Here is a 27,037-nt window from a genome sequence, read left to right as displayed (position 1 = left end):
ACAGAAACTGGGATAAGCTCCGACCTAATGAGCCACTTAGCTCTAATGCAGACTTTACCTACTCTCATATGTCAAAGTAAGCCATTTTTAACGTCCGGGGTTGCTAGGACCACATACCTTGCTCAGTGAACACCGCCACATTGAAACCTCTTCTGTGTAGTGAGTAGTCTTTATTGTTCACTTTAATGAAAGCTATACCGCAACCAGTCTTTCCTGGATCATCACACCCTTCACTGCGAATTTCAACGTTCAGTGAAGATGCTGTAAAGAAAACAACACAATACTAAGATACCTCTTCTAGATTGCTCCCACTACTACCATACCCACATAAGCTGTAAAGCCTTAGCCACTCTTATTGCTACGAAGTGGTTCTGCCATTTCCATGGCCACTTCCCGTACCGGTACCATTGCCTCTGCCTCTACCTCTGTCCCTGCCTCTGCCAAAACCTCTACCTCTGCCTCTGTTTCTGCCTCTGCCTCTGCCTCTGCCTCTGCCTCTGCCTCTGCCTCTGCCTCTGCCTCTGCCTCTGCCTCTGCCTCTGCCTCTACCTCTGCCCCTGCCTCTGCCAAAACCTCTGCCTCTGTTTCTGTTTCTGCCTCTGCCTCTGCCTCTGCCTCTGCCTCTGCCTCTGCCTCTGCCTCTGCCTCTGCCTCTGCCTCTGCCTCTGGCTCTGGCCCTGGGTCTAGCTCTACCTCTGGCTCTGGCTCTGGATCTGGCTCTGGCTCTTGCTCTGGCTCTGCTTCTACCTCTGCCTCTGCCTCTGCCCTTGCCTCTGCCAAAGCCTCTTCCCCTGCCTCTGCCAAAGCCTCTGTTTCTGTTTCTGTTTCTCTTTCCTCCTCTGCCTCTGCCTCTGCCTCTGTGTCCGCCTCTGCCCCTGCCGCTGCCAAAGCCTCGGCCAAAGCCCCTGCCACTGCTCTGCCTCTGCCTCTGCCGCTGTCAAAGCCCCTGCCTCTGGCTCTGGCTCTGGCTCTAGCTCTGGCTCTGCCCCTGGCTCTGCCTCTGCCTCTGCCTCTGCCTCTGGCCCTGGTTCTGCCGCTGCCTCTGCCCCTTCTCCTGCCTCTCTTTCTGTTTCTGCCTCTGCCTCTGCCTCTGCCTCTGCCTCTGCCTCTGCCTCTGTTTCTACCTCTTCTCCTGCCCCTGCCTCTGCCTCTGTTTCTGTTTCTGCCTCTGTTTCTACCTCTGCCTCTGCCTCTGCCTGCTAATGGTACTGACACTCGCTATAGCACTGGATCTGAGTCTAACCCTGTATTGGCACTCGTGCTGGCACTGTAATAGCACTGTACTGGCACTGTACTTGAACTGGTGCTGACACTAATATTAACACTGCCACTGTACTGACACTAGCCTATCACATGCACGGGCACAGGCACTGGCACAGGTACTCGCACAATGAAAGGCACTGGAAATTGCACTGCCACTGTAATAACATTGGCACTAGCACTGGCATTGGCACTGCAACTGCAACTGCAACTGCAACTGTAGCTGGCACTGTACTGGCTCTGGCACTGTCACTGTACTGGCACTGTACTGGCACTGGCACTGACACTGGCACTGACACTGTATTGGCACTGTACTAGCACTGGCACTGGCACTGGAATTGCAACTGGCACTGTACTGGGACTGTACTGGAACTGTACTAGCACTGGCACTGGCACTGGCATCACTGGCACTGGCACTAGCACTAACACTGGCACTGGCACTAGCACTGGCACTGGCACTGGCACTGGCACTGGCACTGGCACTGGCACTGGCACTGGCACTGGCACTAACACTGGCACTGGCACTGGCACTGGCACTGGCACTAACACTGGCACTGGCACTGGCACTGGCACTGACACTGGCACTGGCACTGGCACTGGCACTGGCACTGGCACTGGCACTGGCACTGGCACTAGCACTGGCACTGGCACTGGCACTGGCACTAACACTGGCACTGGCACTGGCACTAACACTGGCACTGGCACTGGCACTGGCACTAACACTGGCACTAGCACTGGCACTAGCACTGGCACTAACACTGGCACTGGCACTGGCACTGGCACTAGCACTGGCACTGGCACTGGCGCTGGCACTAGCACTGGCACTAACACTGGCACTAGCACTGGCACTGGCACTGGCACTGGTTCTGGCACTAACACTGGCACTAGCACTGGCACTGGCACTAGCACTGGCACTGGCACTAGCACTGGCACTGGCACTGGCACTGGCACTGGCACTGGCACTGGCACTGGCACTGGCACTGGCACTGGCACTGGCACTGGCACTGGCACTGGCACTGGCACTGGCACTGGCACTGGCACTGGCACTGGCACTGGCACTGGCACTGGCACTGGCACTAACACTGGCACTGGCACTAACACTGGCTCTACATATACTGCTACTGTCAATACTACCACACACTCTCACTCCCATTTCAGTAATACCGACTCTGCTACTGCTACTACTGCCTATACCAATGTCACCGTTACAATATACCTTCAATTACAGTACTTTCTTAATTTTACTAAAGCTGCTTTTGGCAAAGACACTGGCACCTCCAACTACTAATACCACCCCTTGCTACTGACCCTACTGCTGCTACTACTTTTGCCAATACTGTTGCTACTACAGTTGAACGTTGCTATTTCGAACTCTCAGGGGAAAGGAAAAATAGTTCGAAATAGCGGGAGTTCGAAAGAGCCGATTAAAAAAGAAAGAAGGGCAAATCCAAGTGAAAGAATTTTTAGTCCGAAATACCAGTAAGTCCGAAATAACTAACTTCGAAATAAGGGGATCCCACTGTATTACTTTCGCTACAGCTTGCTAACTCTGCTAGTTCTGCTTCCATCACTGCCAATGACGTAAAAGCCAAACATAAGAAGATTCTTACGTGGTTGACGGCTTTGCATGAGTGGAATGCGCAAAAAGATCTCACTGGGACCTTCATATCTCTTTTGCTGTTCTTGTGCTATCCAGGATGGTTTGCTTGGTTGTGCGTATCCAATAAGAGCAAAGGAACCTCGAAAGTCTGTCAGAATAGGATCCATGGCACCCAGCCTCTTAAGGGCATCAAAAGCTGGCGAGATGTAGGTTGATCCTGCATCTTGAATGGCCACCAAAACGATTTTACTGCAGGGAATTAGGGTGGATTCTTTACTAAAGAATTATTGAATTACTTTGATTAAGACCTAAATAAAGTTTTTGTATAAAATTATGTCCTCAAACATTTCATCAAATTCCTCGCTCTTTACTCGGCAGTTGCGTTTTTTGTTCACTCGTAAGTTTTTTTTTCACACGAACGTGCATAGCAATCACGAAAACTACTGGTGGCACTGAGTAAGAGAGAAAAACAGTTATGCCGTTACATTGTACTGAACTGAATTCGGGAGCTCTCAGTGGCTATGGGGTCGCACTAGTTTGCTGAAGATTATATGATGTACAACAACTGATCAACTCGTAAATTGGCATTTCTTGGACACTTAATACGGTGACCTTTTTAATTGAAACTCAAATAAAAGTTAATTGTAAACAATTTCCACGGTAATCAAATTCTCATTTTCAGTAAACGTGGGGCGAAAAAGGTGCCTTAGCTACGGTTGGAAAGGGAAAATGCATAGCATAAATCCGAAAGATGGCGATAAGGCGGCGGAGGGAGGGGAAAATGTTTTCGCCAAGAGATATACTCGCTGTGATGGTGAAAGCAAGTGGGAATATTTAATAATGCGACCAGTCTTTTGTACTAGCGGACAGATTACGCTCTTCAACATGATTGGCTCTTATGACACATGACCAATCACCATCGGATTAAAAATATGTGCCTTGACTAAAATGGGTCAACGTATCGACATAAATGACATTATGCCTTGGCTTGATGTTTGGTTATAAGTAACCCTGTAATTACTGTAATCTGCGGAAGGCAACTAAAAAACAACAAGAGTAATAAAGATATAAAAATAACAACGGAAACAAAACAACGACAACACGAAACTTTTTTATTGGTACTCACTCTCCATTTATGGCGTTTAGGTAGTCTCTCAAGGCGGTACCAGAGGACGAGACACCGTAAGTGTCAAACCATTTTGACCCAAGCACTGTACCTACATGCCAAAAATATCAAGGCACAAATCACATCAACCTTTTATTTTTTTAAATTGTAAATAACCTCAAGTATGTCGATTTTGTCTTAGTGCAAGAATCACCATTTGTGTCAAAACGTTTTGAATCAAGCACTGCTCCTGCGAGCGAAAAATGCCAAGGCATCTGTCATACCAACCTTCTTTATGTTGGAAATGTAAATATTCAATTAACCATCCGTTGAAGATTATTTGAGGTGTCTCTTTCCCAGGCAGGAATTATTGTGACTTTTTTATTGTTTGGTTTTTTGTGTGTCGGCCAGTACGACATGCGATATAAAGACACTGCCCCCGATGAAAAAAGAGAGAAAAAATAGCTTGAAAACAAGTTATTATTTATTTCACTCATGCAGTTTAAAGGAATGTTTTACCCGTTTTAGCGTCCACAACAACAACATTATGTCCTCTGCTGTGAGGGGAGTAATCATTTCCATTGACTATGATGTAAGCGATCCCACATCCACCAGCCTTTCCTGGATCATCACAACCTTCGCTGCGAACGCGAATGTCCAAGAAGGAAACTACAAGAAACGAGCCAGTAACTCAGAAAAATGTTATGATACGTAAACAACAATTTGATATTTCCATCTTAAAACTTCGCATGTTATGAGCGCAACAAGCAGATCTTGCTTCAATAATGAATTATGTGAAAATTATTTATTTCATGCTAAAAAGATATTATCATTTGATGTTTGGTGTTGTTTCCCTTAGCGTGAAAACGTGCATTGGTGACTGAGAGGAATATCTGTTGTCTAATCACTCTGCAGTGAAACGAAAACAAAATAATTTCTAACTTAGTGTAAGTAAGAAAACACCAGTCATATAGGAGGGGTCATCTCGTTTATTGACCAGACATAAATTGCCCTAGGATAGGTATTAACACAATAAACGTAGTAAACAAAAACACGGAAATTTATTAAAACAAAATTTCCAAAATGACCTGATCAAAAGCGGAGATGCCGTCGAAGTGACAACTCCTAACGGACAAACTCCTTAAATGTTGACTTCTTAACAAAATTACGTAACTTCCATACCAACGAATTCACAGACCAGCACAAAACTATCTTACAATATCAACGTGAAAAATTCTATTTCTTATATTCTCTATTTTCCACTTGCCCTCCAAATTTAACATAGACTATTGATGTGAAATGCTTTTGGGAATATGCAGACCTCTCAAAAGCAATTGACAACAATAGTATATGTAAAATTTTGGGGGGCAAACAGAGTGAATTTTGGGTATTGGAAAATACATAATAGAAATGCTCTCTAGACACGCTAGCTGAATTTAACAAATAATTAGGTTTCGACTGTGCTCTGTTTTGTTGTAAGCGGCTTCTATTTCTGTTTTAATAATGTGACCATTTCAAGTTGCAATATATCCGCCTGTGTGATGACTTAAAATACTTTTTGCTGTGTAATGATTTAGTCATTTCGGGTTGTACTCGCTTCCTTTAAGTAAAGCCTTTCATAACTGTAAAACAAGTATATAAAGAAGCTACGCAACGGTTTATGCATCTCAGTTGTACAGCCTAAATTTTTCAAGTTCTTCGTTTGTAATCCGGGTCAATCTTCTCCATCGTTAACCATCCTTTTTCCTTTATGGTTTAATATCGCCTCTTTGGTGTTTTTCTATCTTAGTTAGCGTTTGTTTCCAGGATTGCTTCAATTCAAAGGTAATTTTGTACGCGGCCAAAATTACTTAAAATATAATGACTGAGTTCTTTTAAATATTTAAGCCTTTGTTGAGAATATCACAAGATCTCCGAAAGGTTTCAATTACTTACCGAGAATGGATCTCGCTTGAACAGCGCTTCGCTCCTCAAGAGCCAGTTCTCCATTGGTCCTTAATGGCTGAAGCATAAAGAATAAAAGGTCATAAGACATTGAATTTTGTAGCGAAAATGGTCCTAGTAAGGGGAAAGTTAATTAAACTGAATACAAGACTGAAAACAAGCTGCAAGATGGCATGTTGAAGATAGCGAATAGCACTGATACTTGGAAAATTTCTTTTCATTATGTCCCAATGAGAAGTTGTCTGTGGACGTTAAAATTGCTTCTCCAAATGCGCGACATAACCTCAAGACACAACTTCATTTACCTTGGAAACACATGGAGACACAGGTTAATTTGTAGGCATGAAAATAACAATAATAGTTTGGAAAAAAAAACGATTGAAATGACAATTCCAATGTAAAGTTGTTTGTTGGAGTCGAAAATTAAAAGAGCAATGGGGTTGCTTACCGTTTTGCCAGTTGGGAAGCTCAGCTTCCCGGAAAAGGCAGATAAAAGGCACAAAGAAAATAATCGCCACAATATTTAGGCAAATAATATCGTAGTAGAAACGTTAGAGAATGGAAAGGCAAAAAGTAGAGCTCACTCCGCGAACGTGAAACTTTGAGGTCAGATTATTCATAGCCACGCTTTTGTGACGTTCTCTGAATAAAAATGACATTGATAGACAAACGCTTGGTTTTAACATCCAAAGTTATACTGTTCAGAACCAAGAAATATACCAACGCTTGGGACTAAATGCTGTTAGTAGAATTCTACTTGAACACTAATGCAAGTGCTGCTGATCTGGTTCGGGCTGAGTGATTGTATACTATGTAGCGAAATGGCAACGTGTGTTTTTCGTTTTTCCAAAGTTTTGAAGGAACATTTTAGTGCAAATGGTAACTGAATTCCTGGGAAGATAAGAAGAGGGACATTAACGGTTTCTTGACTGAAAAAACTTTAAATTATTGAAAACACGATGTGCCCGCGCGCACAACTTCAAATTCACATGACAACTCAATCCGAGCGATTTTTCTAAGGCGCGAAGTTTAATAATACGTCGAGAAATAATTGGAAACGGTTATTTGAAGTAATTGTCAGTTAGAATTCTACTAAAACTATTAGATTATTCGCTCTCGATTTTTATGAGGTGATATCACCTCATAGAAATCTCGAGCTCATAATCTTATTGTTGATTGGTGTTGACTGCGGGTCGGTACATAACATGGACCCCCTCAATCTGAACCTCTTCTGGATCCCCTCAATCTGGACCTCTTCTGGAACCCCTTCTGGACCCCATTCTGGACCCCTATTTTTCTTCCAAAAAATATGAGTTCCTAGCTGATTTAAGTGATTAAACTTAGAACATACGACGATGGAGTCTACTTAAGTAGTGAAGTAAAATGCGAAGAATCAATGAATCCACGCAGCATGTCTGGAATAATGCTGCCATTATAGACAAAAGAAAGGTTACGACTCAGAATTACCGAATAACTGCAAAATTTATTTTAAAAAAATAATAGAACAATAAAATACGCGAGATCGAAACTGATCACCAAGACCTAAACAAAAAGTCTCTCCCTTGACAGCCATACATTTCTTTTAAAGTTGGTGAAATTAACGTCGCCAAGTTGAATTCTAGTTATTTTGATTTCGTTTGCTCTCGATAGAGGCACAGAGAGAGTGTTGTTTTTTCCTTCTGCGAGCAATAGAAAAGAAAACACTCGTTTAATATGCTTATCTTAGAGTAACATCATTACGGCAATATGTTCAGTTCGTGCTGGTTTTAGTACCGACCTTAGAAGTACAGCCTAAACTGGGCCCACAGAAAAATACGTTGTTCAGAGTAAAGCCGCACTAAATTGCAGAGCGATTGATTCTGTTTTTTGCGCCTTACATTTGCTAAAAGAATTTCATTTTATTTTCGAAGAATTCGAACATCAATTTAGAGAACAAATTATTGATTGTTCAAACGTTTCTGTTTACAAATTCACTTACCTGATTCGCTTGAGCGATTTTGGCCTCTAGATCAGCAACACGGACCAAAAAGATCAACAAAATTATTTCCAAGCAACGGGCCATTCCTTCAGATTGAAAAACAATCTCACTTAACTGATTCTTTACTTTTATTTTACGAAAACTCAAGAGTAGAAACCAGAACTCCCACGTAGCAGCTATAAATATAGCAATAAAATGATTCATGAATTGAATAGAGTGATAAACGTTGGCTATTGTTCAGATAGCGAGAAAATTCTCGTTCAAATTATTTATAGCGCTAACATCTTAGTGATGTAATATTGTGCATATCAGCAAGTGATTAAACCCCAGTTTTATACAGTTGCTAATTCATACTTAAATTCGCCGGCCAAAAAATTACGACTAGTATCTATTAAGTGTAAATATACCTTTAACTCGCCGGTTTCAATGCATGGCTAAGTTTATAAGCATTGCGTGAATGGCCACTCAAGCAAGGACATCTTGCGTAAGTCAAAATAAGTATAATTACTTAAACGACGATAAATTAAATTCAAATTCGAACCTTGAAAATGGGAAAGAGAGAAAAGAAGACTCCGAGGGAATGAAGCAAGCCCAGGGGGATGGGCTGTATAATAAGCTATACAACAATGATAACATTTTGGTAAATATTGATACGATTTTACAATACTGCCTACAAAGCTAGATGACCGCTCACAAATCAGATTAGAATAAATTGAACTAGCTACAGGTTGTTCTGATTCCGTATTTGGAAATATTGGTCTCGCTCTTTTTTGCAAGTTCAGGGTTGGTCTAAATCTAAGAAAGTTTTGAACCGTAATAGAAGAGTTACGATGAATTTTGCTTGCTCTTACCTCGGTCCGCTATTACGCATACATGCGTCTTGTTCAACCGTACTGTCTCTTACGCACACATTACCATTCAGGATCAAACGAACTCGCATGGAGTTCATTCCATTGTAAATCCTTCTCTCTTCGTCCCACCGCATGTAATAGACGCGAGGGAAACAAAGTAATCTGCAGAATCACATTTTAAACTAAGAAATATTCGAAATTAAACATTGGCTCATGCTTGGCTTGCGTATATCGTGTATACCTATGCACGCGAGAAGTTTGGAGAGCACGAGAGAAGCGTAAGGCCCGTTCCAAACGCCGCTCCATTCATGCGCCGAACCTAACTGATGAGTTAAGTACGGCAGAAGAGCGGCGTTTGAATCAGTTTGGTTCGGCAGGCTAGGTTTGGTGCGGCAAACAACATTACATTCAGCAGAGTCTGTCAAACTATGCGACGTTGGAGCGGCAGCTGAGTCATACGGCGTTCTCCTCATGTGTCGAACCTAATGCATAAATTACTGTAATGTATTTCATATAACGGGACTCGTGATTGGCTCAAAATTGAGTGGCGTGACTAGTTTGAAGTCGTCGCTAAATAAACACCGCGGCAGAACGTATGCGCATGCGTCAAGTTCAGCATTTCCGGTTTGCCCGTGTTGTTCGGTGGTCCAGATTAATTTTGCTGTTCGCCTCGCGGTGTTTAAGCTTTTTGTTTTGAATCAGCAGCCACAGATGAAAGAAGAAAGGACCACAAATACAAAAAAGGTATGTAGACAATAACTTGTTGCAATTGCTGGTCCTGGAAATGTTCGTTGGACCCTTTAAGAAATGCTCCGCAGTGGCCGTCATTACTGATTAGTAAGCCTTTTGTCAGTTCGTGTTGTACATACGTACATTTATTTGATAAGTAGGTTTTAAAAGTATGCAACTGTACAGCTGATGTGGACCTACTACTACTAAGTCTGGATAAGGAAAACAGAAATTTACAATGCAATCGTTATAATACTAAAAATAGTGTACAATAATGGTTAAAAAGAGGGATCAAATAATTTAAAAATATCTAAAGTTAGGGTTCTTCTTATTTATGCCTGTTTTTTTTTTTTTCAATTTGTTGCTTGGACTGCTACAAGATTATATCCGTTGAAAATTTTTTTCATGGTGACAGAGAAGGTTCGTAAGTCTATTCGTTGTTTATCGATTTTATTTAGCCTATAATACTGCGAATTTCATGATGGAAGTGATCTCACGATTTCAACTTGTTGAGCTGATCATGAGAAGCTCACTTAAAACTCAAGCTACATGTAATAGTCAAGCACCTGCATGAAAATACAAATTTTCGGTTTGGAAATAAATTTCAATTTTACTTTCAGAATTTCATGATTACAACAGCAGCAAGATTGCCTTCTTTGGTGAGCCATTCTAAATAAAATGCCAGAGAACTTTGAGGTACCATTGGATTTTCATTCAGGATGGATAGGTCAAAGGAGTCTTCAAGTTGTACATTGCCAGTAATAAGAGGCAGAACACCATTACAGAACTGTGTAGTAACTCACTCATTTGAAACAATAAATTCATTAAAATTTAAAATCATTTCAGTGACTAATATGATTTTCTATGTTACAATAACATGTTTCCTTTATGCGCCACTGTTTTGCTAGCCTATCCATATGTACACAAAAAGACTGTTCAACTAACCGGACAAGTTTTTCATTCACAGTATTTTAAAGTTATAGCTTTCAGATTTTAAACTACCATACTTTAAACTCACTTGAAGTACATTTGAAATCTGAAAGTTTACAAACATTGGCTGCTCCCTGAGGAGCCTGCTTTTTTGACCATCCACATCCCTTCAGCTTGTGCTGAAACCTCAAATTCTTCCAGAATTGATAACATCTCAGAATGCCCCATGTTGCTGGATAAATAATCCCTCTTCTCTTTGAAGAGTATTTGTTTTCTGAGATCTATAAAAAGAATGGCATTGCTGCAAGTTAGTTCACTGGAACTACTTTTATGTCCTTACCTTTCAAGGGGTTAAATGTGAAGAAAGGTAAAACATCTAGTAATTTTACTTCATTATATAATAGAACTGATATTTATATTGGGGTAAAGCTGTGTCTGCTGTTCTAGTTAAGAAACATGCAATAATTAATTAAACAGACTTTTTAAACTGAGTGGCCTTATGGTCTTCCAAGGAGACCTGTATTTTAACTACAAATAAGAATAAAACAGGGTAAAGTACGTGAAATATGCTATTGTGCACAACAAAACAAGAGTTCTTTTTTCCTCTAATACACGGTGTTCTTCACTCAATCTTGGATCTTCCCAGAGAATAGACTGCAAAATGACATTGAAAAGACCAGGTGCAGTTTTGTCAGCAAACTCTTTCATCTGTCCAGGAGCATACAGTGGCACAGCATCACTGCTTTCATAATGATGTTGCAATGATATTTAAAATTTTCCGATCAGCTGGTCAAATGAATTTTCTGAAATTAATAGAAAAGGTAAATATCTATTTTACTAATTTAAATAAATTATTGAAATAATTTTATTTATTAAATTTAAATATTTAATTCTCTGCTTGTGTCAATCACTGTCATGTGTTGGTCTTAACACATCCTCTTACTTATTGGATTACACAAATGCAATACCTGTATCAGAAATATAATCTTGAAATGATGTCTGTTACCCTTACCGGTCACCTAAACAACATGTTATTTTGATTGTTACCTAAGTTACTAGTCAATATTCAAACAAAAATAATTATCAGTTTTCCAAATCATTGAAAGGATGAGACTTGAATAGTTTGTTGCAACTCTGACACAGCATTTTTTTTCTTGGCCAAGAGACTCCTCAGATAACTCTTCCAAATCATTGCCATAATAATAATTGAGAAGTCCTCTAAATCCTTCTCATTAGTGCTTATGACTTCAACTGAATGATAAAATTTATGATATTGTCATTGACCATGTGCAATACAGGTAAATAATGATAATCTGTTTGAATGAGTTTTGGTCAGATGGTGTTGTTATAGTGTGCCATGGATTATCATGATGTCAAACAATTATCCTTCAAAATACTTGTATCTTGTATGTCTTGTATCTTTACATTTCAGGTAAGTGATACTAACCTGATAGTTGAGTTAAGTTATGGATTTCTGTTGCCATCCTGTTACAAACTGTTTTATCCATTGTAAATTCACAATAGCAATTTATTTTTACCACCCCAAATGATGTTTGTATTTCTGCCATGGACATTTGCTGGCTTTTTGGGTACCGCAGGTCTATTCCACAAGCCTCTTCTAGAAATTTAAGTCTTTAGAACAGCAATAATATTGGAAATGGTTCTGAACTTTTTGGAGGCCTTCACTACTGCTGTGTTGCTGCTTTAAGTTCTTGTGTAGTCCTAAAATTGGTAAATTGCAAGATCTAAATATAAAATTTAAAAAAAATAAAATAAACATATTAGTGATGAGTTTGTTTGTATCCAGATACTGAAAATGGATGTCCAAAAAGCATATCCCCCCACCAATGAAAAATGCAGTAGGTAAATTTTTAGTGAAATTTTTCATGAAGTGGGTGCTCATAGGGTTCCTGGACACCCCTCTAACTGAATCCTTGGTGTGGAGACAACATTGCAGTACTACTGAATTTCAATAAGTATATGTGAAACTGACATTAATTTTAGACGATATTATTGGTGCAATTTTATGGGTTTGGTCTTAAGAAAAATAAGTTTGTCAAGTGGCATAAAGTTCTTGTTTTGCTGTCTTTAAAATTATTATTTTTCTTTAAATTTGTTTGGCAATTAATTTTTCAAAATAATATTTCCCAGCTTCTGTGCTACCTTTTTCTTTCCACAATATACCAATTTTAGACTGAACTGCCTGAGGTGGCTTTTTGCTACCTGCACCCCAACAATTAATTTTAGTGAAGCAATTGACAGTACTGTACTGTAGTCAAGAAGAGTAAAATAAAAATGTGAGGTACATTAATGCAAATAACACTCCAACATCAGTAGTGCAAGATAATTTTATAGGTACCTTTTGAAGTTTGTCATCTGAGGTCTGTTTATTTCCATCTTAGTGGAGAACCATACATGCGTAAGACTTGGATCATTTAACACAAAATATAATTAAATTTATAATGAATTTTTTTGGTATCATGTCTATTTTGCCCCAAATTTTACAAAATTTGATACAAACAACTTGTTTATTGTTGCAACAAAAATCTTTGAAAGAGTATGCTTTCCTTTTCCTTAATTTCATTTAATTTGCTGGTAAGAAGATTCCGAAAATCCTTGCAGCAATCCAAGGCAGTGCGAACCTGCGTGTCAATTATAATTAACCGATGTCTAATTAACTGACCTGCCAGTAGTTCGTAACACCGGCGGCTTCTAGTCAGGATGCGAGGTAAACCTTGTTTCTTCGTCCACCCTGGTACAGCATTTGTAGCACCACCTTGCACCTGGCTTGTACCCATGACATGTTGCTCCTGTGGCATCCAGGACTGAAAAAAGTCTCGCAGGAATGCGCTGTTTCCTTACGCCTCGCGAATGGTTTTCTCTAGGAACCGAACATCTGTTGTTGCTCGTCCGTATTTCGTCCCAGTGAACATGGCAAACTGTTGAGCCCACTTGAGTTCGGCAGCTCTGGTTAAATCTTCAGACAGAAAATATTTTTTGCCGGCACATTTACGGCTGCTTTTGTTGGCTTTCCCACATTTTTCTGCGAAGGAACCTCACAACCAAACCAACGCAACAAGGAGTACTACGTAAAAAAAAAATGCTCTTGTCGAGCACGAACGCGCCCGAAATTCTCTCATATTTTGTTGTTGGTGCAAACACCAAACCCCTGGGTGCAAGCGCTTGAAACTTAAATGAAAAATAAACTTTTCAACGAGACAAACCTTTCCCCTACTTTCTTTTGCGAACTCTTACTTTTTGTTTTCAAACTTCGCGGTACGAGATTTTATCTTGTTTACATTAGATTTTAATACGTAACCGGAAATACGTAATTTACCGGAAGCTCAAATTTGTACTCATGCGCAGTGCGTTTTACCGCGGTGTTTCGCTAAATATAAAGACAACAAAATGTGCCGTCGATTTATGAGAAACGGGACTGTATGAGCGAGTTTCTTTAGCGCAATTGTTTTTTGTTTTTTTTGCTTTTTCCTCGTGATAACAGGCCAGCTTATGAGATTTCCCTTTAACAAGTTGAATTAACCGGGAGAAAACCTGTCTAACTACAAACACTGAAACTTAAGTTTGAATTTGTTTCCCTAAATATTGCTATAACAGCGAAATATTAGTCACAGCTTTTCTATATGGACAGAGTTCTTGAATTCAGAACGCATATTTTCTCGTCGAACATTGTTACCACCGGCATCCCGAATTAAGTTTGACGCAAGTACGCCGTCTGAACCAGCCGTCGTTCCAAAGTCGCTCTAAAGTCAGGCGAACTTAATCAAGTTTGGTTCGGCCCATGCGTGGAGCAGCGTTTGGACCGGGCCCCAGTTGTTCGAGGCGCAGCCGAGTGTGGTGTCTTCGTCCTAATGCACTAGTCAATTGAAACTCCCACCCTTTAGGTCCTGGGGAACGGTAGGGGATAATAGGGGCATTAAATCACTTTTGAAGAACAATCTGTCCCTTGGAGGTGGTTCATTTGACTAATTTTGACTTTGGGTTCCTGGTTCCGTCCCCACGTGGGGCGCGCTGACAATAGAGAAACTGGGTACTAGCTCTACGTATGGAGCTTCAAAGCTGGAGGAAGGCAATGAGAAAGGTGAGAGTGGTTTGAACCACGCATATCTCGCTGTCACTTCATCATTCACTGTAATTGATATTTAATCTGAAGCAAGTAATTTGCATTGAAATTCAAATGTTATCCGGAAGGTCGAAGGGTTCATGTCATGATCTGTTCTCATCTTTCAATTTTTACAGGTTTTATTCCAATACCAAGATAGTCGTAAGGTTTTAGATCTCCGACAAAATGAAGATTTTGCTGTAAAAGTTTAAGAGTGTTTTAGCCTGCTGAAGCACGGACAATTTTCCAAAACTATGACATACATATCTGAATGTGAAGTTAGTATTGTACTAATAGTTATAATCAAAGCTGCATACATGTAAACTTGGAAGACGAACATTTAAATGCATTTCTTTTTTCTTGAAACTTTTGATAGTTTCAACTTTCTTGCCTCAGGGAAAAGGGCATTTGATCTGAACTCTGGGCTCAGGGGTAGGGATATTGATGCCTTTCTACCAGGGTCAATGTCAAATCCCCTACCCTTCTCCAGGACCCAAGGGGTGGAGGTTTCAATTGACTAGTGCATAATACACTAAGCAACTCGGTTCATAACAACAATATGTTTAATCGTTTGACATCTCGAGACCACATGCTCGCTACACTATATCCCATAATAATAAAACAGTCACAGTGAACATACGGGACACTACATCTCCCCTAAGTTATTACAAAAACAAACAAGTAAATCTATAAAGTTAGAGATAACAAACTCGAAGTGAGTAATAAGGTGTTTAAGAGAAAGTTCAGGGGCTCTTACTTTCTTGTGAATAATTTAAACTATGCGCATACATAATCTTGCGTCCAGGCGGGTGCTTGCCTGGCACGCACAGGGCGCGAAGCAACTGAAGGTAAGGGGCTAGATGGAGCTTCTGGTGCATCTGCTGCTGGTTAACTAGCGCTGGTATTCGGGCGATCCTGTTCGGGCTGCACTGGCTGCTCGGCTGGGTGTAGCTGTGGATCTATTTCCCCTTTGTCAACAGTTTCAGGATCAACACACTTTTTCATGATATGTGAGCAATGTTGCGCACCTTATTGTTCCCATTTGTGTCTTGTAAGATGACAGCACTTCCATCTTTACGACTGACAATGTAAGGTTCTGGCTTAAAGTTCGGTGAGAGCTTGTTTTCACGTGTCTGCTTTAATAGCGCTTAGTCACCCTCCTCAATATTGCTGTGTTTGGCTCCTCGTGTTCTGTCTGCATATTCCTTTTGGCGGAGTTTTGCACGATTGTCTTTCTCTCTTAACAACTGTTGCCAATATGCTTCCGTTGTACGGCCTTTGGAGAATTGAACTCGAGGAAGCTTGTCCCGCAGTTTCCTCCTCATCAGTAGTTCTGCAGGCGACACTCCAGTAACAGAATGTGGAGTAACTCTTAACTGGAAGAAAAAGTTCTAAAGTGCTTTTCTCCAATTTTTCCCTTCAAGGCGAGCAATTCGCACTATCTTCAGAATTGTTTCATTGCCACATTCCATTTCTCCGTTGCTCTGTGGCCAATAGGGTACGCCCTTCTTGTGGCTTATCCCTAAGTATTCTAGGAAGCCCTCAAATTCCTTGATGCGAATGGTGGTCCATTGCCACTGCGAAGGGCTTCTGGTAATCCATGTGTTCTGAAAATAGCTTCCATATTCTTTTTCACGTGTTGGGCATCCGTCCTCTTTAGGAGAATGGCGTCTAGCCAACGAGAATAATTGTCGACAACCACCAAGAGGTGTTCACCATTTGAGATCTCAAGACGATCAACTGAGATCTCCTGCCAGAACCCATCAGGCAGACTGCTTGACCTCACGGGTTCTGGTTTTCCTCTTGGTCCTACAAGCTGACAGGGATGAGACGAACATATGGCATCCTCCACCTGTTTGTCCATTTGCGGCCGCCACACTTTCTCTCGCAACCTGGCTTTAGTACGGACCATGTCCTAATGACCTTCGTGTGCCACAATGATGGTTTGTTTCCAAAGGCTCTGAGACATCACAATACGAGTTCCTCTCATCACTACTTGTACTACTACCCACAGTTCTTCTTTAACCGCGTTGTAGATGGTGCCTGACAACTGGGTCCAGTCACCGGTCGCCACGGCTTTCTGCACTGTCTGTAAAGTTGGATCATTTGCTGTAGCAGTCTCGACTTGCCTCGGTAGTAAAGCGGCTGTCATTTTTTAAAGTAAAACCAGTGAGCAGCACGTCTGCGAACTACTTGAGTTGTAAAACTTTTTTATTTTCTCCTACGCGTTTCGTGTGACTAGCGCACACTTCTTCAGGGAGTTTAACAATACAATCAAGTATACCTGTATATATACCTAGATACAATTCTGCATTTCGCAAAAAACGACACCTGCGGATTTGCGTATACAAACCGCTCGGTAATGCGTCTAGGAAACAGGCGTAAAAATATTATTAAGGTGTGACATATTTTAAGTGTGACATAACTATTTGGGGCCCACAGTTTTAGCTAAAACTGTGGGCCCCAAATAGTTATGTCACACTTAAAATATGTCACACCTTAATAATATTTTTACGCCTGTTTCCTAGACGCATTACCGAGCGGTTTGTATACGCAAATCCGCAGGTGTCGTTTTTTGCGAAATGCAGAATTGTATCTAGGTATATATACAGGTATACTTGATTGTATTGTTAAACTCCCTGAAGAAGTGTGCGCTAGTCACACGAAACGCGTAGGAGAAAATAAAAAAGTTTTACAACTCAAGTAGTTCGCAGACGTGCTGCTCACTGGTTTTACTTTAAAAAACGGCTGCACTTGCTACGCTGTATGCAAAATCTTCAGTTTCTCGGGTGTCATCATCTTGAGTTTAGCTAACAGGCAGGCGGCTGAGGACGTCTGCAGCATTATCTTTGCCTGGTGTGTATCAACATGTATTGGAATTGCCGCAAGTACAGGAGCCACCTTTCTATCCGGGCAGATGGAGGTTTGGACTTTGCACTGATCGAGTACTGTGACTAGCGGTTTGTGGTCAGTGCGGATCTCAAATTTAATTGCGTATACCTAGAGGTAAAACTTCTCGCAAGCCCATCTGACAGCTAGAGCTTCTCTTTCAAATTGGGAGTACCTTGCTTCAACTTTGCTAAGCTTCCGGCTAGCGTAATATGTTAGCCTGTAAGTCCCGTCTTCTTGTTTTTGCTCCAGGATCGCTCCAACTCCAACAGTAGAGGCATCGGTTGTGAGCCGTGTTGTGGTACCTTATCTGTAGTAGGCCATCACTGGTGCTCTGGTAAGCAGGTCTTTGATTTCTTGAAAGGCTTTGCTCTCTTTTGCATCCCACTGAACATCTTTGCTGGTTAGGTCCCACAATGGACTTGACATGGTAGCAAAGTTTAGGATGAACATCGCACAAAATTGAACTGACCCGAGGAAACTTCTTACTTCAGACTGGTTTTGGGGCGTTGGCGCTTCAACGATAGCTTTCACTCGCTCAGTGGAGACTTTCAGTCCTTCACCAGAGAGTACATCACCCATGTAAACCATGCTACTAATACCAATGTCACACTTATCGTAGTTCAGGGTAAAGCCAGATTCCTCGAGCTTGCGCATGGCCCTGTCTAAGTTCTCATCGTGTTCTTTATCGTCTGCCCCAACGACTCGCAGGTCATCATGGAGGTAGTATGCACCTGGGCAGCCTTTTATTACTTGCCACACGATTTGTTAGAATTTTTCCGTGGCCAAGTTCACGCCAAAGAGTAAACACTTGTACCTGTATAAATCATCAGGCGCAGCAAATGTTGTAATGTCCCTAGAGTCTGGATGTAACTTAATTTGGTGAGAGGCCATATTTAGATCCAGCTTGGAGAAAACTTTGGCATAGGTGTCTCTTCAACTGTTGGAACTGTGTGTTTCTCCCGTACAATGGCCTGATTTGCTTTCCTTATGTCAAGACATATTCTGATGTTACCATTAGGCTTCTCAACTACAACTAAGGGATTCACCCAGCTGGTTGGTCTCTCCACCTTTTCAATGACACCAAGTGAGCGACTGGTTGAACATTCTCATCAATGTGGAGTTTTAGCTGATACCCTTTGAGCTTGCCAAGACCTTGAAATACGTACTTTTGGGAATTTGGTCTTTAGCAGGGCCTTTCTGTCAATTTGGTTTGCAAGGTTTTCCATGTCATCAGATTTAACATCACAGCTGTTAATGGACACGCCGACCCTTAACACGCCCAGCAACTCGGAGGCTTCGCGGCCTAGTAGCGTTGCTGCTTTACCGCACATTACATAAACTCAGTATACAGGGATTTGCGGGTCTGTGGTATCTGCACATTAAAACTATACTTCCTCTAAAGCTGGAGTGACTCTACTGAAGCATAACAATAAACTCTCACTCCAACAATCTAGCATTGTCCCCCGTTACAAAATTAAACATTTCCTCTGACATTAAATTACAACTAGCACCAGAGTCTATAGCAACGTTTACAAGCTTATCTTCAATCGTGAGTTCCATAGTATTCTGTCCACCAGTGCTCCCGACGTTGAACACGTAGAAATCATCACTGCTTCCACGCCGGTTCTCGGCAATCGTGTCTCCGGTCACGTTGTGTACATCACGTTGTTTCTTTGAATTTTCTTGTCTTCGTCCACGACCGGGTTTTGTTTGTGAGTTTTCTCGACCACGACTTGAACTGCGGCTAGAGTCCCGTTCTTTTTTCTGCTAGGAGTGACAACACAGTTCAAAATGACCCATGTGGCCGCACTTTCCAAACTTGAGGTCACGTGCGCACCGGCAATCTTTCGCGAAGTGACCCAGGGCACTTTCCATTCGACCAAAAAATCCGAAATTTTCGAAACGGGGACAAATGGCACGAAAATTTCCAGGGAAAAGTTCCAGAAAATCCGGAAATTGTTGAATTTCCGAAAAGGGAACCATTCAACCGAAAATTCTGGAAATTCCGGGATGAAAGCTAAATGGAACGGAAATTTCCAGGACAATATGTTCGAAAATTTGGGTATACCTCACGAGGTTGTCCTCTTTTTCGGAAATTATGCAAATTCTCGATTTTCTTTTTTCTTGGACATCTCACGCAAGGATGACGGCGACGCGTATTCCAAAACTGAAATACTCTAGAATCTTTCCACTTATATGTCGATAAATACTAGCTACAGCTAAATTCGTGAAGAAGGCGTTCTATAAAAATGATGCCCCTGTGGTGTACTTGTTTGTTTTGCATAGCTTGGCTAAGAAATGTACAAAGATTTATAACGCGTGCAGAACCATTGTACGACTCATTAAACCCTTTGTTTTGCGACGTTTTCGCTGCGCCCGTTTTGGTTTGTATAAGGTCCATGCTGTTGTGGCAGAAGCATATAACCAAGGTGATATGCTTCTGGCTGTGGTCTATAAAAAGTCACGATGTCGACATATCAGTGTTCTGTTTGCTTCTATATTTGAGAGTTAAATCTCGAAGTCATTAAAAAATTCCAAGCGAACAAAACTGTGCGGCCTGTCGTTTTCCGCACTGGAAAAGTCTGTACCATTCGCCCATGGAAATTTCCGGAAATTCACACCGGAATTTTTGGTCGAATGGAAAGCGGCCGGTTTTGGACAAGCTGTTTACTTGGCTTTCAGGAATAAGAATAAGCGCTTCTTTGTCATGGTACTGACTAACGATTTCCATGAGTTTACTGAGAGTCAGTGTTTCCTCACGGTACAACTTTGACTTGAGATTTTTGTTATTCAGGTAAGAAATGGCGCGATCTCTCACCTGATTGTCCCTTTCGCCCTCGTAGTCACAATGTTCTGTTAGTTTCTGCAGGCGAGTAATAAAATTGTTGATGGTTTCACCAGCTAATGGAGTAGCCGCAAAAATGTCTGTCGGGCCATCGGAGCGTTCGGTTTTAGCTTGAAGTGTTCCGAGAGGCAGTCCATAGCTTTTCTGTAATCTTTCGCTTCGCCTCGTGCTTCGGCAGGGATCGAATTATTGAAAACATCTCGGACTTTGGGCCCAGCAAGGTGAAGTAGTAGCGCTCTTTTTTGTATAGGGTCCCTGATTCCAGAGGCAGTAACCTGGAGCTCAAATTCGTCTTTCCAAGTTAACCATCGTTGTGCAAGTGTAGCTGGTTCACCGACAGCGTCGAACGCAGGCAATCCAGGCAATCCAGGTAATCCGCTCAAGCATACGGCCATCTGTGCGCGTTTTGTAGACCGTTTACACTCATTTCCGCTTCAGCAGCCGTTCGGCGAGTTAAATATCCGTTTTCCTCGTCGCCAATTGTGGTGTCTTCGTCCTAATACGCTAGACAACTCAGTTCATAACAACTACATGTTTAAATCGTTTGGACATCTCGAGACCACATGCTCGCAACAATATATTAGACTATATCCCATAATAATAAAACAGTCACAATGAACGCACGTGACACTACACCGAGAGCATTTCTAGCTTCTTGAGTGCACTTCAAACCCAGTTCCCAAGGGCATATCAACCCGATATACGCACAGATAAAAGCATGAACGAATTATAATTCTTTTATAACATGGCAACAACTTAGGCGCTAAAACATGTTTTATTTGTGATTGACTACAAAGTTCTCACAATGCACGGTGAAGGAAAACAAAGGATCCTATTGCCTGGTTAAAATATGCCACAATCAGTTGAGTTGAGCAACAGTTGAACGAAAACGCTTCATCTGTTTACTAAAATTGTCAATGAAAAATTCGCTTCTTCGAATTAATGAAAATGTAGGAAAACAAAGTCAAAGTAAGCTTATTCAATGAAAATGTAGACAAAAAAAGTCAAAATACTCAAGTTTTGGTAAACATCTTAGCTAAGTAAAAGTCGAAGGCTCGAAGTAGGGTTTGCATTGTTCAGAATGATGTTCACATTGTCGAAACTTTGGCAAAAGGAACCCGCATGCGCAGCTAAACTCGACGGAAATTTTGCAGCAAAATCGACACCGCACACGTCATGTTAATTACGCACGACCGTGTGTACATAGAGATTTTTACCATGATGTCTCAATAGGAATTAGATAGGACCAACGCGCTCTTTATGTTATAAAGGAGTATACCTTGTGGCTTTATCATCTTAATTTTTCCAGAAATCGTAAACGATGAAGAAACACCGCGTCGTGTTAGAACTATACAAAAACAGACTTCTAGCCGTCTAGACTAGATGTGGGTAAAATTGTTGTCAACCCTTTAACGTAAGTCAGAAATAACTTCTGGAGCTTGTAAATATATATCTTAAAAAAGTAATTAGGACAGATTAGTAAGTTCTGAGGATTGAAAAAATGCTTGTATGTACATGTGTGAATGGAGCGCATACTTCCGATACGAGGTTGGACTGAGAGCAGTCTCTCTTTTATTTGAAATTCCGTGAGGAAGAACGCAAAGAACAGCGCAACACAAGTGAGCGGTCGTGATCAATCAGTCAAATCAGTCAACAACTTTATTTATTAACGTGTCTAGGGTAAAATGGCCGAGGGTGAAACCCGCTACTAATCATTAGATCACTCGCACGCTCGTGAGCGTGGGAGGGTGACGTGCAGCTTTAGGTGAAGTCGCAAATTAAGTCGCGTAGACGTCGGAAGACATGGCATGTCACGCTCGCAGTCACGCTCGCACCCTTATTTGTTTTGCGTTCTTCACGGATTTCCGGGAAAAATGAAAGAGAGACTGCTCGCAGTCTACTCCAAGGTGAGAAATTCGCATCAATTTTGTGTACATTTCTAATTTCAAACAGAATTTTTCACTTCAGTGAAGAGCCCGTCCATGAGTTTATTTTTTTATCATTCAACGTTCCAATTGTATGTTGTCAAGGCCACCGTTTTGCCACTCATACTAAAAGGGTTCATAGAAGAAGACCGAAAGACTTTACCCAGCACCTTTATTTAAACTTCAACTAGAATTGTTACATAGTGTCCTTCACTTAAGATGATTCCTTAGTATTGCATTGCGCATCCCTACTGCGCACGATTTTCCCGTCATTAGCGCGCGCATATGAGCGCGTGTGCGTACAAAACGTAAGAGATTCCCTCAAACTAAGCTCGATAGCGAAATAAATGCTCCTTTTCTCTTAAACGAGCACGGTGACCCCCGAATTTTTTTTTTCAGGTATTTACCAAGAACAGTCTAATAAAGAACATATTTGAAGAAGAAAAAGTTTGATAGTAGAACATGATTTTTTTTGGAAAATAGTTCCGTACTGGGTGTATTTGGCCAAGGCAAGGACTTGAAGCTAATCACGGAACTGTCCGAAAAAGTGCAATATTCCCACAACCAGGCAATCAAAAACGGCTTAAATGAAGTAATACAGCCGCTTATGTGAATAAAAGAAGCTTTACTTTCAAGATAATTTTTTTTTGTCTTTCCAGTAACCAAGACTTAATTCTGCATGAAGGTGATTTGATTTTTTAACGCGCAACCAGTAAATACCTCATTTAAGAGTCCGCTGACGCGTAAAGAAGCACGGTGACCCCATTTTTTATTGCATTTTTTTAATGTCCATATCATGAATGCTAATTTTGCCAAGTTTCAAAAACTGTTTGATGGCAGAACAATTTCAAGGGTACTACGTTAAAAGCAAAGACGTCAAAGACACGTCACCATATTACTATGAATCAGTACTAAAGTCATCTTCACTTTGGACTTGTTTCCTTTAGCTTGAACTGCACGTGGTTAAACCATCGTTTGATGCCCTGAAATGAAATTAGATATACTCTCGTTATTATAGCATCGCTGCTTAGCCGGTAGAGCAACGGTGATGTAATCCGTTGTGGGTGAAATGAATCCGTTCTATCGATATTTTTGATGCTTAATAGATCAGCTACTGGGTTCTCTTAAACAATGAGACTTCAGGTTCTAACGGATATTGAACCACCTTTCTATAATTTTCTACTTAGTACACTAAGATGTGCAGCATTCCTCTCTTAGCGATAACAGGATAATTTTGGTCAAAGTTCACGCCTTTTAAGAGCCAAACCTCTATTCACAGGTTTAACCCATTTACCTGGTCTACCCATTACAGATTTTTACGCATAATATGTTGCATGTGTACCCTGCAATCAGGATTCTGAGTCAGATGCTGTCCTCACTATTATGGGACAGCCAGACAACTCAACGCGCATGCTCATCCATTCATAGTAGGACACTGGGTGGATTTTGACCAGATTGGCGTAGAAGGGCGGCAACATCTCGTGAGAAACAATGGAGTTGCGGTCGAAGTTTCCTGCAAAAATCTGTTTCAAAACTTAACTTCATGAAACTATTTGTATACTTTCTATTTCATCTGTAGGTTTAATTTAATCTGACTGAGTATTTCAAACTCCTTATAAGTAAAGGTTTTTTAAAACAATTTGAAGTAAAAACTAACGGTAAAAGCACGCGACGTGGCGACCAAACATCGGTCTTTATTAAGCTTAAAAGTTAAAATTATGCATAAGTATATATATAAAACAAAGAAGTAAAAGTATGTAAAGTATCGAAATGTAAAAAAAGGATGTGAAAGACAATAAAAAGCACGCAGACTCAAATCGTGCGAAAGTCTTTAATAATTTTTAATTATGTTTTTCTTGGATGCTTTTTATTGTCTTTAACGCCTTTTTTACATTTCTACATTTTCATACTTTACATACTTTTACTTCTTTGTGTTATATTTATACTTATCCATAATTTTATCTTCACTTTTAAGCTTGATAATGACCGAAGTTCGGTCGAAAGGTTGCATGCTTTTACCGTTAGTTTTTACTTCAAATTATTTCAAACTCAGAGTGGAAAACCCGAATGTAGTTTGTGCTTGGCAGTTTTATTCAAATTTGATTGGTAACGAGATTTTTTTAGGATAATTTTGTATGATCACTTCTGGCGTTCCAGAATTTACTTGACCCTCAACGTGCTGTACACGAAGTCTGACTTCTTGCTGTGTTAATACAGTACTCATTGAAGGCATAACATGAATCAAAGGAGAAACTAAGTGAGAGAATCAATATCTATATCCTGTAGAGAATGCGACGGTAATCATTCTTAACCATAATCTAATTATTTGAATCCCTATTTTATTTTACATCACATTTACGGCCATACACCTTTTTCTTTCCATGGGTCATAACAGGCCTCACTCTGGGACCTTAAGTCGCTGTAACTTAAGGCAACTTTGGGCGATTTAAAGCAACTTTAGGTGACTTAAGCAAAATTGGCAGAAAAAACATTGCGACTTTAGGCGATTTAAGGCGATTTTAGGCGACTTAAGGTGACTTAAGGCGACTTGGGGAGACTTTATTTCACTCGAGTGCTATAAATTTAAACTTAGCAACAGTCTCTCCATATATCTCTTGCAATAAACCAATATTGTACCAATACTGGTACATAATTAAGTCACCACAGTCTCAAATATCCAGGGCTGGGTTGTTCAAAGCCTGATTAAACTAACCCAGTATTAGAGGGAATTTTGATTACTTTCATTTTTTGTAACTTTTCGGTCCAGTTTTCTGTTTGCCTTTCAGTTTTGAGTTTGATTCATTTTAAAACTACACAACCATAAGCAGTGAAAGATAAATCTATTCAAAAAAAATATATTACCTGGGTTAGCGCTAACCGGCTTTCGAACAACCCGGGCCAGATTTCAAACCATTAAAAAAATACTATTAAAGAAAGGATTACGACAACACTGAACAGTTACTACTATAAGAATAATGATAACAATAAACACCAGCAAGGTAGTATGAATATTAGTGAAGATATCACAATAAAAAAATCAAACAAAACTAATAAAAATATATTCACAGTGACAAAAATTTTAAATTTAAGATATCTTGATTTAATTTGAAGTGTTTGTATATTTTCCATCAATTATTCAAACAACAGCGAAATTAAAATTAATTTAGCTCCTTTACATACATTTATTTTACAATGCTTCCCGAATTATAAAAATGGTTATCTTGGTAGACTTATCTGCCATTTTTGGCATCTCCATCAGACCACCAGGAAATACACCTTCCAAACTTTCACAAGTTTCCACCTGACACATTACAAATGCCCAGAACATTTTCACGACGAAATACTGGAAATTGATGCATCGATACCAGACACACTGGTCTCCGCCATTTTGATTCTCCCAGTAACCCTTGCGCCGCTAACTGGTTTCCTTGCTTCAAAGAGACAAGATATCTGTGCCACTAAAACTCGAGTTCTCTTGCTAAGTGTTCGGGTGATTTCAAATCACCCGATAATAAATTACTGTCTTCAAATATTTCGGAGAGTATTAGTTTGGCGTTTTGTTTTTTTTCTTGTCTTTTGTAAACGCCTGTCGGAGTAACCATACTCGCGTGAGCGCGAGTAGGTCGCGTGAGTTTGCTTACTTAGTCACGGGGCCAAACTAAGTCACGTGTTCCAAACATTCCCCTGGCGGCCATGTTTACTGAGAGTTGATCACAGAGAATTTTCTGTACCTTAGCTTTCGATAGTAACAGTAGCGCAGTCCACGTACAGTGTATAAGATTATGTGAATACCTGGCTTCATCATGTGTACGAAAAGGATAGATAAACATTATGCTGCAAGTTGGTTCGTCCAATTACGAAATTCAAACGTTTACAGTTGGTCGAATGTGGAAGTAAAATGCAAACAATGATTTTTGCTGGAGAAATGGCCCACTTTTGTCACTCTTTTACACTGGGTAAGTAAAGTATTTAAAGTGTAGACGCAATTCGGTTCAAGTGACTTTGGGTGACCATATTTTTACTGCTCAGTGTAAAAGTGACTAGAAAGAATTGAGCCTTAACCCAGAAATATCTTTCTGTTTTTTTTCTTTTCATCTTGAGGATCTGGAACACCTCTCACTGTTGTTGTTTATTAATTATACACTGTAGGTCTTCGGAAGATTTGATTCAGAAATATCGTACAAAAATTAATAAGCTTAAATAAAGTTATTACAGTATAGTCATTTGTTATATCCTTCCACATTTAATATATTTCCTGATGACAACACAGAGTATCATCTTAATTATTTTTTACAATGAAATACAAGAAAAAAAAACTTAATAGAAATAAAAAGCCATCTGTGAGAGAGTATACATCAGATTGTCATTCCTATTTAAGTATTGTCCACATGTAGAAATTATTCCTGCTAACATGGGGGCTAGAGAGGTGCAAGACTATAATAATATTAGGTTTTTTTATGTATAAGGGAGCCACGGCCTTGAGACATAACAGTAATTGTTGAGTCCTCAGCTTCTTAAAGGACCCCGGTCAGCTTCTGTTATTTCCGATGTCATCAAAATTATTGATATTGCATGGTGCGGCAAAGTCTTGTTGCTTTACTGTAAGTTTTGTTCCTGAAAGTATGTTCCTTTATCTTAAGTAGCTTCACAGTGATTTTCTTTGCTTTGGCATGCTCTGAATAAAGCACAAAAGCCAACCTCTTGTATGTAAACAAAAACAAAGGTGTGACTGACTAGGGCCCTTTAAGGGGGGGGGGGGGTTTAGATGGCTCCAATGCATTGGCAACAAGTGTTAAAAAAAATTAAAAGCACAACTATCGAGGTTACCTCTGCTGCACCCTGCCCCCCCCTGTTCCAT

The 27,037-nt window shown here is 40.5% G+C and overlaps 2 protein-coding genes and 1 pseudogene across 6 annotated transcripts in view; all 3 read right to left on the bottom strand.

Annotated features, from left to right (window-relative positions):
• Window positions 1-27,037, bottom strand: part of LOC145500347 (uncharacterized) — a 40,440-nt gene that overhangs the window by 7,917 nt on the left and 5,486 nt on the right. The window contains exons 1-7 of one of the 4 annotated variants that reach the window (XM_081479860.1): window positions 8,739-9,289; window positions 7,888-7,973; window positions 5,901-5,967; window positions 4,485-4,634; window positions 3,987-4,077; window positions 2,871-3,109; window positions 118-261 (exon numbers count right to left, since the gene is read on the bottom strand). In XM_081479860.1, coding sequence (XP_081335986.1) covers window positions 118-261; window positions 2,871-3,109; window positions 3,987-4,077; window positions 4,485-4,634; window positions 5,901-5,967; window positions 7,888-7,971 — 775 coding nt within the window. In that variant the 5' untranslated portion in view covers window positions 7,972-7,973; window positions 8,739-9,289. Of the gene's footprint in view, window positions 1-117; window positions 262-2,870; window positions 3,110-3,986; window positions 4,078-4,484; window positions 4,635-5,900; window positions 5,968-7,887; window positions 9,290-27,037 lie in introns of those variants that run through there. The other 3 variants (XM_081479859.1, XM_081479858.1, XM_081479861.1) reach the window with 3 other exon arrangements.
• LOC145500097 (uncharacterized) lies at window positions 252-1,199 on the bottom strand (annotated as a pseudogene).
• Window positions 1,196-2,502, bottom strand: LOC145500389 (uncharacterized). 2 transcript variants are annotated; one of them, XM_081479907.1, is made up of 2 exons: window positions 1,548-2,502; window positions 1,196-1,483 (listed from the first exon to the last, which is right to left on the bottom strand). In XM_081479907.1, the coding sequence occupies exons 1-2, from the start codon at window positions 2,411-2,413 to the stop codon at window positions 1,342-1,344; spliced, it is 1,008 nt and encodes a 335-aa protein (XP_081336033.1). In that variant the 5' UTR covers window positions 2,414-2,502; the 3' UTR covers window positions 1,196-1,341. The 2 variants fall into 2 exon arrangements, with proteins under 2 accessions (XP_081336033.1, XP_081336034.1); XM_081479908.1 differs by having other exon boundaries at window positions 1,196-1,494; window positions 1,688-2,502.

The sequence above is a fragment of the Orbicella franksi genome, chromosome 10 (assembly GCF_964199315.1).
Source record: "Orbicella franksi chromosome 10, jaOrbFran1.1, whole genome shotgun sequence".
Classification (NCBI taxonomy): domain Eukaryota; kingdom Metazoa; phylum Cnidaria; class Anthozoa; order Scleractinia; family Merulinidae; genus Orbicella; species Orbicella franksi.
Note: the sequence above shows the minus strand (reverse complement) of the source record. Positions and strands in the feature narration are given on the sequence as shown.